The 18,078-nt window shown below is 47.0% G+C and overlaps 1 protein-coding gene across 8 annotated transcripts in view; it reads right to left on the reverse strand.

The window, feature by feature from the left end:
• PRRC2B (proline rich coiled-coil 2B) overlaps positions 1–18,078 on the reverse strand; it is a 70,771-nt gene that overhangs the window by 29,526 nt on the left and 23,167 nt on the right. For all 8 annotated transcript variants that reach the window (XM_023516123.1, XM_023516122.1, XM_023516118.1 and 5 more), the window contains 5 exons: positions 14,748–14,838; positions 11,425–11,617; positions 7,342–7,657; positions 5,894–6,090; positions 2,353–2,548 (listed from right to left, as the gene is read on the reverse strand). In XM_023516123.1, coding sequence (XP_023371891.1) covers positions 2,353–2,548; positions 5,894–6,090; positions 7,342–7,657; positions 11,425–11,617; positions 14,748–14,838 — 993 coding nt within the window. The remainder of the gene's footprint in view (positions 1–2,352; positions 2,549–5,893; positions 6,091–7,341; positions 7,658–11,424; positions 11,618–14,747; positions 14,839–18,078) is intronic.

Consider the following 18,078-nt stretch of genomic DNA (forward strand, 5'->3'; position numbering starts at 1 on the left):
TTGAGCCCAGGAGTTGGAGGTTGCTGTGAGCTGTGATGCCAGGGCACTCTACCCAGGGGGACAGCTTGAGGCTCTGTCTCAAAAAAAAAAAAAAAATCACAGATTTTCTTTTCCTTATTTTTTAAATACTTGTCAGTCATCTGGTGATAGAAAGTCAGGAGATTTTCATATTGGGTAAAAGATGGACTAACTCTCCAGTCATAAAGGCTCAGAGAGGGTGACAGCAAAAGGTTGGAACAAAAGATATTAAATGAATCCTAATTAAAAGAAAACTGGAACTTGTATTTCAGCATGTTAGGAGGCTAAGGTAGGAAGCTAAACTCCAACCCTAAAGACCTGCCTAGGCAACATATCAAGACCTTGTTTCTGCAAAGAATATTTTTACATTAGCTGGGCTTGGTGATGGGTGCTTATGGTCCCAGAAGCTCAGGAGGCAGAGATGAAAGATTGAGAAGTTAAAGGATTTAAGTATTCTATGGTCATGCCCTGCATTTCAGCCTGGGAACAGAGCAAGACCTTACCTCTTGAACTAAAAAAAGAAAAGAAATAGGAATAATTACATTACTGTCAGACAAAGTAGACAGTAAGTGTTATTAATGATAACAAAGGGCCAGGCACTGTGGCTCACATCTGTAATCCTAGCACTCTGGGAGGCTAAAGTGGGCAGATTGCTTGAGCTCAGGAGTTCGAGACCAGTCTGAACAAGAATGAGAACCCTGTCTCTAAAAATAGCTGGGCATTGCAGTGGGTGCCTGTAGTCCCAGCTACTTGAGAGGCTGAGGCAAGAGGATCACTTGAGCCAAAGAGTTTGAGGTTGCTGTGAGCTATGACACCAGTGGCACTCTATCCAGGGTGTCTCAAAAAAAAAAAAAAGATAACCAGAGTGCTACATAAAAACAGAAGAACAAGATCATATAATTCCACACCTATATGGCTCCAGATAGAAAGCAAAAATTGATAGGCTTACAAAGGAAGATTTGACAAATCCACAATCATACCTTGGTAACTGATCAAGGGAATAAAAAACTTATAATGATACAGATATTTACAAAACACAATTATCATGCTCAATTTAATAGACTATATATACAATGGGAGAATTATTATTATTTTTTTGAGACAGATCCTCAAGCTGTTGCCCTGGGTAGAGTGCTATGACATCACAGCTCACATCAACCTCCAACTCCTGGGCTCAAGCGAGTCTCCTGCCTCCGCCTCCCGAGTAGCTGGGACCACAGGCGCCCGCCACAATGCCTGGCTATTTTTTGGTTGCAGCCGTCATTGTTGTTTGGCAGCCTGGGCTGGATTTGAACCTGCCAGCTCAGATGTATGTGGCTGGCGCCTTAGCTGCTTGAGCCACCACAGGCACTAAGCCTGGGGGAATTCTTTAGGGCAAGCACAGAACGTTTAAACAATGACCATGTAACAGTTTGTAAAGGAAATCTCAACAAATTTCAAGTGACCTAGATTGAGACTGGTCATCAAACTACAGCTCTTAACCATAACAGCCTGCTGCTGGCTTTTATTGCAGTTTTTTGGCTGGGGCTGGGTTTGAACCCACCACCTCTGGCATATGCGGCTGGTGCCCTACTCCTTTGAGCCATGGCACCGCCCCATGCTGCTGGCTTTTATAAATGTTTTACTAGAAAGCCACAACTGTCTACAGTAGTTTTTATCTTATAATAGCAATATTGAACAGCTGATAAAAAGCCTAAAAAAATTTACCAACTTGCCATTTATATAAAAAAAAGTTGGCTGACCCCTGGTCTTTCTACCACACAGGCCATAGTATGTGGCCACAAGTAGCTACAATAAAAATTAACACCATAAAGATAATCTTAAAAAGCCAGAAATTCATGTGCTAAGCATCCAGTACTATTAAACAGAAAAAGAACAATAATTTTTGAAGCAATAACAAAAAAAGTCAGAAATTATGTAAATAAAACCCAAATAAGATAGAGGAACAAAAGACCCAAAAGCTGATTCTAAAAAATGTATCAGACAAAACTTGGGAAAGACTAACCAAGGAAGAAAGAAAGAGAAGGTCCAAAGAAAAGCATTAAAGACTGGAGAGAGAGGCAGATGGCATGGGAGAGATTAAGATTAAGTAGAGCAATCTATAATGCATGATCTTACTGAGCCTTCCCAACAGTTCTTTAAGAAAGGAACTACTATTATACCTTTACTTTGCAAAGGAGAACATTAAACTCAGAACAGTCCTGTGACTTGACCAAGAGGTCCGACTAGAATACAGGTGGGTGTGTCTAACTAATAAGGTGACACCCCAGCCACCACACTATCCTGGGCTCTACAAGTATAGACCAATGGCTACAGCGTGGTGCTTACGCTTACCTGAAGGGTGGAGGGCAGAGGGGTAGAAGTCCACGGGGGTCCGTGTGGGGGTGATCCGAGGGTCCATGTACGAAGGCATCATCATCCACCTGGGGTCGAAGCCCAGCATCTGGGGATGGTGCGGGTAAAAGGTGCGCTGGGGGTGGGAGGGCGGAGGGTACACCGGCTGCCAGTGCTGCATCTTATAAAGTTGCTCCTGCCCAGGCAGAGAGAGCTGGTCAGGCTGACGCGGGATGGTCAGAGACACTTTCCAGCAGGCAGCACAGAAGCTCTCCCAGAACAGAAGACCAAAGATGGATGGGACGGCAGCTGCTCAAAGGGGAAGCCCCCCATGTTATAGCTCAGGCGGGGGGCCCTTGGGGGACAGTTAAGCCATTATCACACAGTGGCCCATTCACACCAATGTCACATGAGGGGGCTCAGTTTTCACTTAGATCAAACACTCCTGGTGACAAACCAGCACCCTTCCTATGGAATATCTACATGCTGGTCACTTCTTACTTGCTGCCACCACCTGTGGACAGGGGCCCCTCCTTTCTCTCCTCCACCTGGCCTCTTCAAACCACTCTCCACCCAGCCACCCCTGCAACCCCCATGCCCAAATATGTCAGCACCTAGCTCACCAGAGGCTTTAGTGGCTCACCACTGCTCTCACCAACCAGCCTGAACAGAGCAGGATACACATGATCTACAAGGTCTTATGAGACCTTGCTTGAGCTGTGCCTTCAGCTGTGACTCTAGGGCTTGCCCTCCACTCTCTGCTCCACACATCTCTGCCTGCCCACTTCAGGCCATGGCAACACGCTGGGACCTCTGCTAGGCTCTTCCCTATAACCATAAACTCAGGTATCTAGCTTAAAAAACACTTCCTGGCCAGGTATAGCAGCTCATGCCTGAGGCAGGAGAATCACTTGAGGTCAAGAGGTCAGCCTGAGACCCTATCTCTACCAAAAAATACAAAATTTAGCTGGGCATAACGGCATACCTGTAGTCCCAGCTACTGGGGTTGCTGAGGTGGGATGATCACTTGGGCTCAGAAGTGTGCAATTGCTGTGAACTGTGATTGCCCCACTGCCCTATAAACCAGGCAAAGGAGCAAGATCCCAACTACAAATACACAATATGCAACACAACACTTACTCTAGGACGGTGGTTCTCAACCTTCCTAATGCTGCGGCCCTTTAATACAGTTCCTGTGGGTCACGACCCACAAGTTGAGAACCGAAGCTTTAGGAGGCCTGTCACAATGAGACCCTGTTCTCTGCTCCCATGAAACTGCAGGTGCTCATCTGTAGCACTCTCAATAGTCAACTGTATTTTTTTTTTTTTTTTTAGACAGTCTTAAGCTATCGCCATGGGTAGAGTGCCATCATGTCATAGCTCACAACCACCTCCAACTCAGGCTCAAGTGATCCTCTTGCCTCAGGTTTTCTATTTTAGTAGAAACAGGGTCTCACTTTTGCTCAGGCTAGTCTCGAGCTCGTGAGCTCAAGCAATCCACCCACCTCGGCCTCCCAGAGTGCTAGGATTACAGGCGTGAGCCCCCAAGCCCAGCCTCAGTTAACTATTTTTGATGGTAGTATCCTTCGCTAAGTCCCAAGAGACTGTGCATGCCTAGCTGACAGTGGCATCCTTGCCCTTGGCACCACACTTCATATACAAATTAAATTATCTGTTGCACTAAAGGATGAACATGAAATATCAATGGAATATTCAAAGTTAAGGCACCTGATTCAAGAGAGTTCACTTCAAACCTCACTCTATTCCACTAGTGACCTCTGGTGCCAACTTCCTAAACAAACCCTGAAACAGCATCCCAGAAAGAATGAAGTGCTGAGTTAGACTCTGAGGACAACCTACCCAAGAAGCCTCTAGCACACCTACTTCTGTTCTGCAAACAAAAAAGCTCCCCAGCCAGGCTTGCAGTTCTCAGGCCCTCTGGGACTGGATTCCCTGTCAGCACCCCAGTCCCCTTTAGAAGCACTCAATAAACAGATGTCATCTGGCAAGACCAGTTCCAGCACACATAGCAGCTGCAAGCCTCTACCCCAAAGCTTTTCCTCCTGGCCATACCCCAGGTCCCACAGAATCTCAACAGACAGGCTTCCCTGTGCCTTTAGACACCTTTCTGTCCTTAAAGAAGGAGCTGCCCACCACTGCCTCCCCTACCCCTCCAAGGAGTTCCTGAGAGCAGCTGTCATGCTGTTTATCATGAGTAATTCCAGAGATCTCTCTCATCAGCAATTCTGCTCCAAGAACATGGCAACTGCGCGTTGCACACTTATACCATGATGCTGTAAAGTGCTATGAAGGCACCACTGCAACATTCCCAGTGGCCCAAAGAGAAGGAGCGGCCAGGCTGAAATTCTTTTTTTTTTTTTTTTTTTTTTGAGACAGAGCCTCAAGCTATCCCCCTGGGCAGAGGGCCGTGGCACCACAGCTCACAGCAACCTCCAACTCCTGGGCTCAAGCGAGTCTCCTGCCTCAGCCTCCCAAGTAGCTGGGACCACAGGCGCCCGCCACAACGCCTGGCTATTTCTTTTGGTTGCAGCCGTCATTGTTGTTTGGAGGCCTGGGCTGGATTCGAACCCGCCACCTTAGGTGTATGTGGCTGGTGCCTTAGCCACTTGAGCCACAGGCGCCGAGCCAGGCTGAAATTCTTAAAGGAAACTAAATGAGATAGTGGCAGAAGCTGCAGCCCTTGGTTTGTTGCTCCAGTGACACATTTTTCTAAAACATTCTCAGCAATATTAACAAAGGCATCTTGCACACCTTACTGCTGGACACGCACCAGGTGAAGCCTACATGTCATCTCATCCTCCCACCATAGCACACTTCTTCCTCAGGGAGGCTGACTTTCTTCCTTATTTCTTATACTCTAAGAAACACAACTGCTGTTGAGTGTTCAGGGGTGATCAGGACCAGGGAGACGGGTATGACCACAACCATTATCTGCATGATCTTCCTCTGGGCGAAAGGCAGGTCCCTTTTTAAAGTTTATAAAACACCAATAATGATACATTGCCAAGTCTGTTCATAGGGTCCCTGTCACACCGAGAGGCCAGCATCTGCTTGTCCAAGTTTCTGAAGAAACATGAGCTGGAGGAGCATGACTGTGCTGCTGGGATGGGAACTCACAAGCCTATGTCCCTAACCCCAACATGCCTCTGACTACTCTGGACACAGCTGGCAGACCTCTCCCAGTCAGAGCCACTGTTGTTGCACTATGGAGTATCCCAAGTGGACTACCGCAACGAAAAGGACCACTCTTCAAGACACTGACTCTTCCCACCTCCTAGAAGGCAGGACCAATAAAGCACAACAGGGCTGTACCTTGCACGGGGCCTTCAGCTCTTGGAGAAGTCAGCAATTGCGGGGGGCTGATTTACCAAAGCCACAAGTTTCAAGGTGTAACTCCTGACACCCATGCTGTTCACTATGCTTTTCACTGAAGGTGGGCATGGGGTAGGGGGGAGGAAGGCCATGTCTGGTCAGTAAGCAGGTCTGTGTCTGACAGCCTACGACCGTCTCATCCGTTTACCTGTTGTTGTTGCTGCTGCTGCTGGCGCTGGAATCTGGGAGGAAGTGACTTCTGATACTTGCTCAACTCCTGTGCTGGGGACCCAGCCTCCCTGGGCTCTTCCTCACTGCTATTGCTCTGAGCCCCAGCTGGAGACACTGTGGGTGCCTCTTCAGGGAACGGGGTGGGGGCTGCCTGGGCAGGGAGTTCCGGGGAGCCTAGAAACAAGCCACAGATAAACACCTCAGTGGGCTCAGAGAGGCTCAGCGGCCTTAAGGTTGACTGCAAGCACTTTTTCCTGCTGGCATTACTCTTCACACCTAGGCCACCCATGGCCCTGAACCTGGCACTGCACCCAGTGGGCCACATGCACGAGTTCAGGGTTCCTCACAAACACTGTAGGGAGGCTTCACTTACCACTGACTTAAAGGTGAGAAAACTTAAGGGTGGAGAAGCTGGGTGACTACTCAAGGTTACATGGTTAACGGCAGACTTGGGATCTAATTCCAAGTGAAGAGGTTTTCTTGAAAGAGGCATGGAGACTCACACTTATAATCCCAGCACTTTGAGAGGCCGAGGTGGGAAGACTGCTTGAGGGCAGAAGTTCAAGGCTGCAGTGAGCTGTTATTTATCATACCACTGCACTCCAGCCAGGGTGACAGAGAGAGACCCTGTCTCTCAAAGGCTGCATGACACGGGCAGATTTTTCAGCCTCTCCTTGCCCATTCTTTTTTATTTCTGGCAAATAAGGATAACATCTATGCTAACCCCTGAGGGCTTCTGCGAGAATTACATTCATGTAACGTACTTGAAACAGCACCTAAAAGGTAGAAAGCACTTGGCACAACTCCTCCATCACCCATCTGGGCAAGCCTGTAAGACTGGCACAATCTTCACTCACACTCAGGGGGCTGAAAGGAAAATTGCTGAATCCACTGTGTTCCTTGGCCAGGAGGCCACTATGTCAATCAGACCACACACCAAGGAACCTTTAGGAAATCAAAACTAGCATAAACCCTTGTTTCCTAACAAAAGTTTATCTGAAATGATTTAAGAAAATTATAAAGAATACAGCTGATCATATTTCCTAAAACTGTTCAATGTCTCTTTCATAAGGCCATGGCACCTTCTCCTTCAATGGCAGGAAAAATGGATTCTAATGAGCAAGTGGGCGTCCCTCATTCCAGGTAAAAGACCCTGTGGTTTTGTTAAAGTCCTCTAGCCCATGCGCCCCTGGCTGAGCAGTGGCAGAGGTAACGATGGTAACGATGGCCAGAGGTGATGATGATGAGCTGTCAGCAGTCACCATACGCATGGGCTCCTCTGCACTGGGCACTGTGGGGTCCTCAGCATGTGGACAGGTGGGCACCACACACTCCATGTCACAGGTGAAGTGAGGAAGATGCAGATGATATACAGATGACAATGACCTGGAGTTCCCAGCTGGTAGGAAAGGGTCATCCCCTTACCTTTGTGGATGGCAGGGCCGTTTTCCTGTGGGGACACCTTCTCAGTGCCAGGAGACCGGGGCACTTCCTTCTCCACCTGCTTCCGGGCCTCGCCCGCCTTCCGAGCCTGCTTGCACTTCTGGTCCAGCTGCTTGAGTTTTGCGGCACAGGCAGCCAGCCTCTCCTCCCGCGCTCGGCGCTCCTCTTCCTCCCGGCGTTTTCGGGCTCGTTCCACAGCCTCAGACATCTCTGACTGGATGAACTTCTGGCGTGGGGGCAGCTTGTCCTCCTTCTCCTCAATGGACTGTTGCCGGAACATGCTGCCCGTTGAGGGCTTCTGCCAAGAGAACAAAGTCTCTGGTGAGGTGGTGTCACAGACTGAGGGTGCAGGGCCACCCCACTCTAAGACTCTAGGCCCAGGATTCTCCAGCACCGTCGTGAGGCAGCACAGGCAGGCCTGGGTTTGAATCTTGCTCTTTCCTTCACTATACCTGAAATGCAGTGAGGGCAAGAACCAGATTTCAACACCTCTGTCCTCATTTGTAAAACTAGGATAACAAGGAAAGCCATTGGGACTGTGAAGGTGAAACGAAATGGTGTTTGCAAAGCATGCAATGCCACAACTGGCAAGGGAGCACTCGGGAGATGGGCGCTCTTGGCACAGCTAGCAGCACATGGAATGAGGGCCACCATGCCTAATGAGGAGCAGGGAGCCACTGTCACCACTCTGCAGTCACAAAATGGCCACTCCTGCCCCCATGGAAACAAACCCTCAGGTATAAAAAGCCATCAGAGAATAAGAGTCACTATCAGAAAACAGTTTCAAATGAAAAATTATGCATAAAACATCTCTTCCAGATATGTATCCATGCCTGAGTTTCTTTTTGGTTGGCAGTTACTGAGCAGACAGGGAACACGCCCCCGTCAGAAGCACAGCCATGCACAGTACATGCAGTGGGCAAGAGCTGCCTGGACCCTAGTCACCGAGAGTCCAGGTGATCTGATGATCAAAAAAATATAACTTTCTGTTTTTTGTTTGTTTAAGACAGAGTTTCATTCAGTTGACTTGGGGTTGAGTGCCGTGGCATTACTGCTCATAGCAAACTCAAACTCTTGGGCTCAAGTGATCCTCTTGCCTCAGCCTCCTGAGTAGCTGGGACTACCGGCACCCGCTATAACACCCGGCTATTTTTAGAGATGGGGTCTTGCTCTTGGCTCAGGCTGGTCTCAAAGTGATCCACCCGCCTTTGCCTCCCAGAGTGCTAGGATTATAGGCATAAGACACCACACCGACCTATGACTTTATTTTGAATGGTTGTTACACAGATGTATATACACAATTATCATAAATCATCAAACAGAAACAACCCAAAATCTATGCCTTTTCTTGTAGGTTAATTACACCTGCAAGAAACAGCACCCCATTTACTGTAGTCAAGGAGTTTTCTCCTAAAAATTAACTTCTTATAATCCACAGACAATCAATAAAAACCTAAGATACAAACTTGTGATTCAGAATCATGATGGTACAGTTTACATAGTATAACCAGGACCAAAGTGACTTTCCTTTCACTGGCCACTGAACATAAACATCTATGCGTATGAGTCACACAGCAGTCATGTCCCGACCCACACCAGAACACATCTCAGCCCAGTATTTAATTCACCACTGCAGACAAACCTTTGCACTACAGCCCTAACTTTCATTTGGTTTCCCACAAATGAGGCATCAGGCTCAGAGGGCCTACGTAAAGTGCCAAGACTCCTGACATGCTCCTCTCAACTGCCCTAAGATTAGCTATCACTCTATAACCTAAATGTTCTGTAAAAGGTTGGAACTGACTTTATTCAGTTAACTTAGTGTTGCTATGAGATTACAGTAAATGATTCTTTTGAATACTGAGCAACCCTAATAGATGAATCAAAATTCAGATTAACTGCAGAATAACGTCCAAGGAGTTAACACTATGTCAATTTTGTTTCACTTCTGTGTCCCCAATACACGGCATGCTGCCTGGCACAAAATAAGTACTCAATAAGAAGACTGACAGTGGCTCGGCACCTGTGGCTCAAGCGGCTAAGGCGCCAGCCACATACACCTAAGGTGGCGGGTTCGAATCCCCAGCCCGGGCCCGCCAAACAACAATGATGGCTGCAACCAAAAAAACAATGGCCAGGCGTTGTGGCGGGCGCCTGTAGTCCCAGCTACTTGGGAGGCTGAGGCAGGAGACTCGCTTGAGCCCAGGAGTTGGAGGTTGCTATGAGTGTGATGCCATGGCACTCTACCCAGGGGGATAGCTTGAGGCTCCGTCTCAAAAAAAAAAAAAAAAAAGAAGACTGACAGTAAGGGGCATCTTCATTTTATAAAAAGATGTGGGCCAGGCAAAGTAGCTCAGGCCTATAATCCCAGGATATTGGGAGGTAAGGTAGGAGGATCACTTGAGCTCAGGAGTCTGAGACTAGCCTGAGCAAGAGCAAGACTCTGTCTCTACCAAATTAGAAAAAGTGACCAGTTGTAGTGGTATATGTCAGGAGTTCCAGCTATAGGAACCTGAAGGAGGAGGATTACATGGGGCAAGGAGTGTAAGGTTCCAGTGAGCTACAAAAATTGTCACTGCACTCTACCTAAGGACACAAAGTAAGATAATCTCAAAAAAAAAAAAAAAATGGAATAAGAGCACTTTGAATAGCAAAGTGCATTGAAAATGTAAGTTTTAGCAAGCATATTAAAAATAATGCCTCTGCTCACCTGAATAGTTCAGTCCCAGGGTGATCAGGTATGGTCAAACAAGAGAGCTGTATGTCAGGTGCCAGGAGGTCGTGGTGGCTTGGTACAGGGGGTCAGAGCCTGGGCATGCTTGTAATCCCAGCACTTGGGAGGCCTAGGTCGGTATACTGCCTGAACTCACAAGTTCAAGACCAGCCTGAGCCAGAGTGAGACCCCATCTCTAAAAATAACTGGGCACTGTGGTGGGCACCTGTAGCTAGTTCCTTGGGAGGCTAAGGCAAGAGAATCACTTAAGCCCAAGAGTTTGAGGTTGCTGTGAGCTATGACGCCATAGCACTCTACCAAGGGTAACAAAGTGAGAATCTGTCTCTAAAAAAAGAAAAAAAGAGAGAGAGATCAAAATGCATTTTGTCAGAGTGTGACAGGGCGGAGGCATGGCCACCTGGCAGGGCACAATCAGAAGAGTCAGTGTGATGCCAGGGAGCTTCCTTCCGAGGGCAAAAACTCAGGCCTCATTGCAAGTGAGCATCAGACAAACTGAACACGGAGCTCCACTGGCCTGGAATGGCCAGAAGCTTCTGAGCCACAGAACAGGCGGAAAGGCTGAGGAAGTCATCACAACAGGAAGCGAGGAAAATGGGATTCTAAATTGGCTACGTGAGGACACTCAAGTAGCATGAGGTCTGCAGATTATGGCAGTGATGTGCCAAAGCTAATTACCTGCCTGGGGCTGCGGTTACCTTGAAGGAACATCCCTATTTTGGTAGTACAGTCTGTGGTGAGAGACTGGTAATTTATACTCTGCTATAAGTACCATACAAAAAACATATGGTGCTTACATTTTTTTCTATAATGTAGCTATTGCCCTAAAAAAAAGGTTTTTTTGTTTTGTTTTGAGACAGGGTCTCACTCCTTTGCCCGAGGCTAGAGTGCCCTGACATCAGCCTTGCTCACAGCAACCTCAAACTCCTGGGTTCAAGCAACCCTCCTGCCTCAGCCTCCACAGTAGCAGGGCCTACAGGCTCCTGCCGCAACACACAGCTAGTTTTTCTGTTTTTAGTAAAGATAGAGTCTCATACTTGCTAAGGCTGGTCTCAAACTCCTAAGCTCAAGCAATTCTCAGGCCTTGGCTTCCCAGAGTGTTAGAATTATAGGTGTTAGCCCCCATACCTAGCCTCAAAGTTTTTTTACTTACAAAAAGAAATGCCCACCTATGACTTTTCAGAAACCTATCCACTAAACTCAGTTTAGTACTTTGTCTTGGAACTGTGGTCAAATGAATTTGAAAAGGGTGCATGCGTGTGCACGCGCGCGCGCATGTATGGGTATATCCCAGCTAATCAGCCAGGCACCATACCTCTCAAGCCCCACATTACCTGGTAGTCAGGGCCTGATGCCCAGCCATGAAGCTTCCTGGAAGGGGGCTGAGGTTCTGGAACCTTTCGGACAACACGAGACATGCCCACTGCTTCGGCCCAGTCCTTGCCTTCCTCTTGAGTACGCTTGGCATCAGCACTGTCTGCAGAGCTCATCGACAATTGCCGCTGCCTTCTAGGGTCCCAGCCGTTCCTAAGACAAACCACATTTTGCGCTAAGTTTTCCAAGTCAGTCCAAGTGTGTCTGATCTCACCAAACAGAGGCCCTTGGGAACTCCAGAAGTCAAGTCACTCACATACCAAGTTCTTTCATCAGAATAGGGCCCCCCATTTCTTATGTGTGAACTCCAAAGTTCAGCACTATCATTTATTAAGGCAATCTTTTACACATACCCGGGCAGGATGTGCCACGTTTGTTGTTTTGCTGACTATTCACTACCCCCTCACTTTAAAGAGTCAGTGACTAAGTCTCAGAGAGGTTAAGGAACCATTCTCACCAGGTGGCGCTCACAGATTTGAACCAGGACTTCCAGATGCATGTTCCTCTCTTATACTATGGCTGCCCCTGTGTTCTGCACATAAAGTGCTCAATAAATGCTACTCAAAAGAACAGAAGACAGCCCACCAACTGATGCCAGGTTAAGGAGAACAAGAGGAGCAAAGTAAAGCACACACAGTGGGGAAAGAAGACAGATTCCAAGGCAGGTCTGTGCTGCACTCACCCTGACATGCTCCAGTGGAAGCTCAGACACTGGGCAAGAGACAGATGTGCATTTTACCAGTGTCCAGTACACCTGGCACAAGATCAGAGAAAAACATGGCCAGGTGTGGCTGACGCATGTGCCTGCATGCAATCACACACAGAAAAATGTACATGGAGGGGTCAGGAAGACAGGGAAGTAAGGTGGATTAGGAGGGGAGAGAAAAGGCAACAACAGCTACTAACTCTGACTTGACTTTTGTGAGCAACAGAGACCAAGTGAAAATTTCTGGCACATCAGTGAAGGTTTGTGTTTTTAGAAGATGAATACACAGAGTATGAAGGATGGGTCAGAAGGGGACAGGATGAAAGGATAGGGACAAACAGGCAGACCTCAGGATGGTCCCAGTGACAAGGAAAAGGAGAGAACAGAGGCAGAGGAGCCAATCAGATGTGAAGAAATAAAGACAATATCAAAGAAGACATGAAAGCTTATGATGCTGCTGGGTGCAGTGGCTCACACCTGTAAACCCCGCACCCTGGGAGACTGAGGCGGGTAGACTATCTGAGCTCACGGGTTCAAGACCAGCCTGAGCCAGAGGACACCTCATCTCTAAAAACAGCTGGGCATTGTGGTGAGCACCTGTAGTCCCAGCTACTCAGAAGCCTGAGATAAGAGAATCACTTGAGCCCAAGCATTTGAGGTTGCTATGAACTATGATGCCACAGCACTCTACCTGGAGTGACAAAGTAAGACTATCTCAAAAAAAAAAAAAAAAAAAAAAGGAACGAAAAAAGAAAAGAAAGCAAGCTTATAGTGAGTCTCTCAGAGCTAGATGGCATCCATTATCTCAGAGAGAACAATAAAGAGCTCCGTTCAGGAGGAAGCAGTTTGGGTAGTCTGTGTGTGAGGTGACCGTGGTCATGACAGTACCAAAGCTGGACCCAAAATCCAAGTCTAATTCCCCCTGTTGAATATTCAATTCACATTAGCTGAAACAGACAAGAAACGAAGTGTCCTTCTGCTCCAATGAGTAATAAGATTTTCTGTCTTTGCCTTTGATTTAAATCCTAGGTCACATCTCTGACGTTTAGTGGACTGCATCCAAAGCTTTGGATGAGAATAAACAGCATGGAAATAAATGACAGGAGCCTCAACTAGTTCACTGTTTGCATATCATCAAAAAAAGAGGAGCAGATTGTCACCAGCTCCTTCCAGAAGAGGGGACTACAGGAGTTTTGAAGTGAAAGATGAAATAACAGCAAGAAACAGACTTGAAGACTTGACTTCATAAATAATCACTTATAGACACACACACTCACACACACAAAAGCAACATAACAAGGTATGAATATCTACTAAACAATATAAAACATTAATCATATCTTTTTTTTTTTTTTTTTTAAGAGACAGAGTTTCACTTTATCGCCCTTGGCAGAGTGCTGTGGTATCACAGCTCACAGCAACATCCAAACTCCTGGGCTTACGTGATTCTCTTGCTTTAGCCTCCCGAGGCACCTGCCACAATGCCTGGCTATTTTTTTGTAACAGTTTGGCCAGGGCCAGGTTTGAACCCATCACCCTTGGTATACGGGGCCAGCGCCCTACTCACTGAGCCACAGGTGCTGCCCTTTTTGGGGGGCAGTTTTTGGCCAGGGCTGGGTTTGAACCCGCCACCTCCAGTACATGGGGCTGGTGCCCTACACCTTTGAGCCACAGGTGCTGCCCAGTCCTATCTTACTAAATGGGATAAATATGTAAAGGAAATAGACAATTCCATAAAGGAAATTCCATAATGGAAAGCATGCTTATATGCTAGTACTCAACAAAATGCAAATTACAGCAACTATATGTATTAGTCAATAGTAGTACCAGCTGACACTACTGACACTACTATCAAAACTGGAAGGCTCCCTATAGTCTCAGCTACTCAGGAGGCTGAGGCAAAAGAATCACCTAAGCCCAGGAGCTGGAGGTTGCTGTGAGCTGTGTGATGCCACGGCACTCTACTGAGGGCAATAAAGTGAGACTCTGCCTCTACAAAAAAAAAAAAAAAAAAAACCTGAAGGCTCAGAGCACAATGCAGTTACTTCCCAAAGGGCACTCAGTAAAGCAGTGAATGCAAAAAGAGAGAGAAAAGATTCCAGTGGTCAAATGAGTATGGACTATGTGGCTCAAGTCTAATTCATGGCTGCGCCCACATCCCCCACCTACTTCAGCATACTAATGGCTCTGGGAGACCTCCCAGTAGAAGGAAGCTGACCCCAGGTGGTTTCCCAAACCTGCTTGACCAAAGAAGCTTTTTGGGGCTTGATATCCACAAACATCCACAGAGGTGGGCTGGATAACTCACTCAGGAAACTCTGGCAAGACAGGTAAGAGGTTCACTGACCAGAGGACTCAGGTGTGCCTCATACAATCCTGGCTCCACTCCTTTGTAGCTACCCCCAGTAGCTGTCATCCCATAGTAAAATGGAAACAACATCTGCCCTCTGAGGTTGCTGTGGAAACCAGGAGATGCACATGCCACAGAGACTAGCACACAGCAGCACCAAAGAGCACAAGCTCCTAGTGGCGCAGGCGAGACTGGGGCAATGCGGGAAGCAGGGCAGGGAGCCTTACCACTTGGGCCTGCCATCCTTCACAACTTCTTCCTCCTCCTCATCATCACTGAACTTCAATTTCTCAGAATAGTCCACTTCTTCATGGAGGCCTGCAATAAGAGGGGCCAGGAGGAATGAGGAAAAGGCAGGAATGTCAGCAGGGCACCCTGGGCAGGCACCAGAGCAAAGCCTCCCTCTGTTGGAAAGTACAGCACCCCAAGGGAGAATGGAGGACACAGCAGCCAGCTGCCTGCACTAGGACAAGTGAAAGGCAGCAGGGGCTTCTGGTATGAGAAAAGTAGCGAAGTTGGACTGGCTCTCCCACAGATGTCAATTTTTAATCTGGAAGAAGGTCAGGTGCGGTGGCTTACACCTGTCATCAATCCTAAAACAACTGGGAGGCTGAGGCAGGTGGACTGCTTAAGTTCAGGAGTCTGAGACCAGCCTAAGCAAGAAAAAGATCCCACCTCTACTGAAAATATAAAAACTAGCCAGGCATTGTGACAGGTGCCTGTAGTCCTAGACACTTGTAAGGCTGAGGCAGCAGGATTGCTTAAGCCCAAGAATTAGAGGTTACTGTGAACTATGAAACCACAGCACTCTACTCAGGGGCTACAGAGTGAGACTCTATTTAAAAAAAAAAAAAAGTTAAAATCAAATAAATCTGGTTTTGTTGTTGTTATTGTTTTCGTGAGACAGAATCCCAAATTGTCACCCTGGGTAGAGTGCCGTGGCATCACAGTTCACAGCAACCTCCAACTTGGGCTCAAACTATACTCTTGCCTCAGTCTTTCTATTTTTAGTAGATACAGGGTATCACTTTTGCTCAGGCTGGTCTGGAAGTTATGAGTTCAAGCAATCCACCAGCCTTGGCCTCCCAGAGTGCTAGGATTACAGGCATGACGCCACCATGCTTCACCAATAAATAAATAAATCTGAACAAAAAAAAATTTTTTTTTTGAGCCTCAAGCTGTCACCCTGGGTAGAGTACCCTGGCATCACAGCTCACAAGAACCTCCAACTCCTGGGCTCAAGTGAGTCTCCTGCCTCCGCCTCCCAAGTAGCTGGGACCACAGGCGCCCACAACAATGCCCGGCTATTTTTTGGTTGCAGCCGTCATTGTTGTTTGGCGGGCCTGGGCCGGATTCGAACCCGCCACCTTAGGTGTATGTGGCTGGTGCCTTAGCCACTTGAGCCACAGGTGCTGAGCCTGAACAAAATATTTTAAAAATGTGTATCAAGACACAAGGAAGTCCACAAAGCAGGCAGAAACCAGACAGGAGTCTAGTCTGAAAGTACAGGCTAGACTAGAGTACAGTGTTCAGGCTAGAGTACAGTGAGATCATGATAGCTCACTGTAGCCTCAAACTCCAGAGCTCCGGTATTTCCCCTGCATTAGCCTCCCAAGTAGCTGAGACTACAGGTAACATGACATGACACTGGTCTAATCTTTTTTTTTTTTAATTAGTTTTAGTAGAGATGAAATCTCACTCATGCTCAGGCAGATGTCTAACTCCTAAGCTCAAGTAATCCTCCTTCATCAGCCTGCCAGAGTGCTGGTTAGCCACAGCACCTCACCAAATTTTTCTATCTTTTATAGAGGCAAGGTTTCACTGTGCTTGCTCAAGATGGTCTGAAACTCCTGGACTCAAAATAATCCTCCTGCTTCAGCCTCCCAAGTGCTGAGATTATAGTGTGAGCCTCCACCAACAGCCTAAATAATCACTTTAAAAAAACAAACACAAAGGTCAGGCACAGTGGCTCACCCCTGTAATCCTAGGACTCTAGGAAGCCAAGGCAGGATTCTGAGACCAGCCTGACCAGGAGCAAGACCCAGTCTCTAGAAATAGCTCAAGGTCAGGCACAGTGGCTCATGCCTATAATCCTAGCACTCTGGGACATGTAGGCAGGTGGATCATCTGATCTCACAGGTTTGAGACCACCCTGACCAAGAGCAAGACCCTGTCTATACTAAAAATAGAAAAACTGAGCCAAGAGGATCACTTGAGCCCCAGAGTTGGAGGCTGCTATGAGCTATGAGGCCATGGCACTCTACCCAGGGCAATAGCTTGAGTCTCTGTTGCAATAAACAAAATACAAAAAAAAAAAAAAGAAAAGAAAAAAGAAAAATAGCCAGGTGTTGTGGCAGATGTCTGTAGTCCAGCTATTCAGGAGGCTAAGGCAAGAGAATAGCTTAAGCCCAAGAGTCTGACATTGCTGTGAGCTGTGACGCCATAGCACTCTACCAAAGGCAAGAAAGTGAGACTTTGTCTCAAAAAAAAAAAAAAAAAAAAAAAAAAAACCAGAAAAACTAGGTTTGTAGCTCACTGAATAGGATGCCGGCCATATACACCCAAGTTGGTGGGTTTGAGCCCGGGCCAGGCCTGCTAAACAACAATGACAACTGCAACCAAAAAATAACTGGGCACTGCAGCAGGTGCCTATAGTCCCGGCTACTTGGGAGGCTGAGGCAAGAGAATCGCTTAAGTCCAAGAGTCTGAGGTTGGTGTGAGCTGTGACGCCACAGCACTCTACCAAGGTCACCTCAGCTTTTCTTTTAACTCATCTGTGTTTATATTTATTTATTTATTGTGTCTCAAAAAGAAAAAAAAAGAAAGAAAGAAAGAAAAGAAAAATAGAAAAACTGGTCAGGTTCTACGGTGGGTGCCTATAGTCTCATCTACTTGGGAAGCTGAGGTAATAAGATGGCCTGAGCACAGGAGTTTGAAGTTGCTGTGAGCTATGATGCCACAGTATCTACCCAAGGCACAGAGTGAGACTCTGCCTTAAAAAAAAAAAAAAAAAAAAAAAAAATTCCAGACAGAGATCCCCACTGGTGAATTATTTTGAGCTTTTGAAATAGAAATGATACCCATCTTGCAAAAACACCTTAGGAAGACAGGGGAAGAAGGAACATTACAAACCCACTTAATGCATAACTAGTAAAACAAAACCCAACAAAGATAGTAAAAGAAAATCAGAGACCAACATCCCTCACAAAGAACCTTAATAAAATACTACCAATTTGAATCCAAGCATACAAAAATGTAGGATTTATTCCAGGAATGCAAGGTTGGTTTAGTATTTAAAAAAAAAAAAATTAATGCAATCTATCGTATTATCAAAATAAAGAAGAAGGCTCAGCGCCTGTGGTTCAAGTGGCTAAGGCGCCAGCCACATACACCTAAGGTGGTGGGTTCAAATCCAGCCTGGGCCCGCCAAATAACAATGACGGCTGCAACTAAAAAATAGCCGGGTGTTGTGGTGGTGCCTGTGGTCCCAGCTACTTGGGAGGCGGAGGCAGGAGACTCACTTGAGCCCAGGAGTTGGAGGTAGCTGTGAGCTGTGAT

The sequence above is a fragment of the Otolemur garnettii genome, unplaced genomic scaffold, assembly GCF_000181295.1.
Source record: "Otolemur garnettii isolate 467f Iridium unplaced genomic scaffold, OtoGar3 scaffold00087, whole genome shotgun sequence".
Lineage (NCBI taxonomy): Eukaryota > Metazoa > Chordata > Mammalia > Primates > Galagidae > Otolemur > Otolemur garnettii.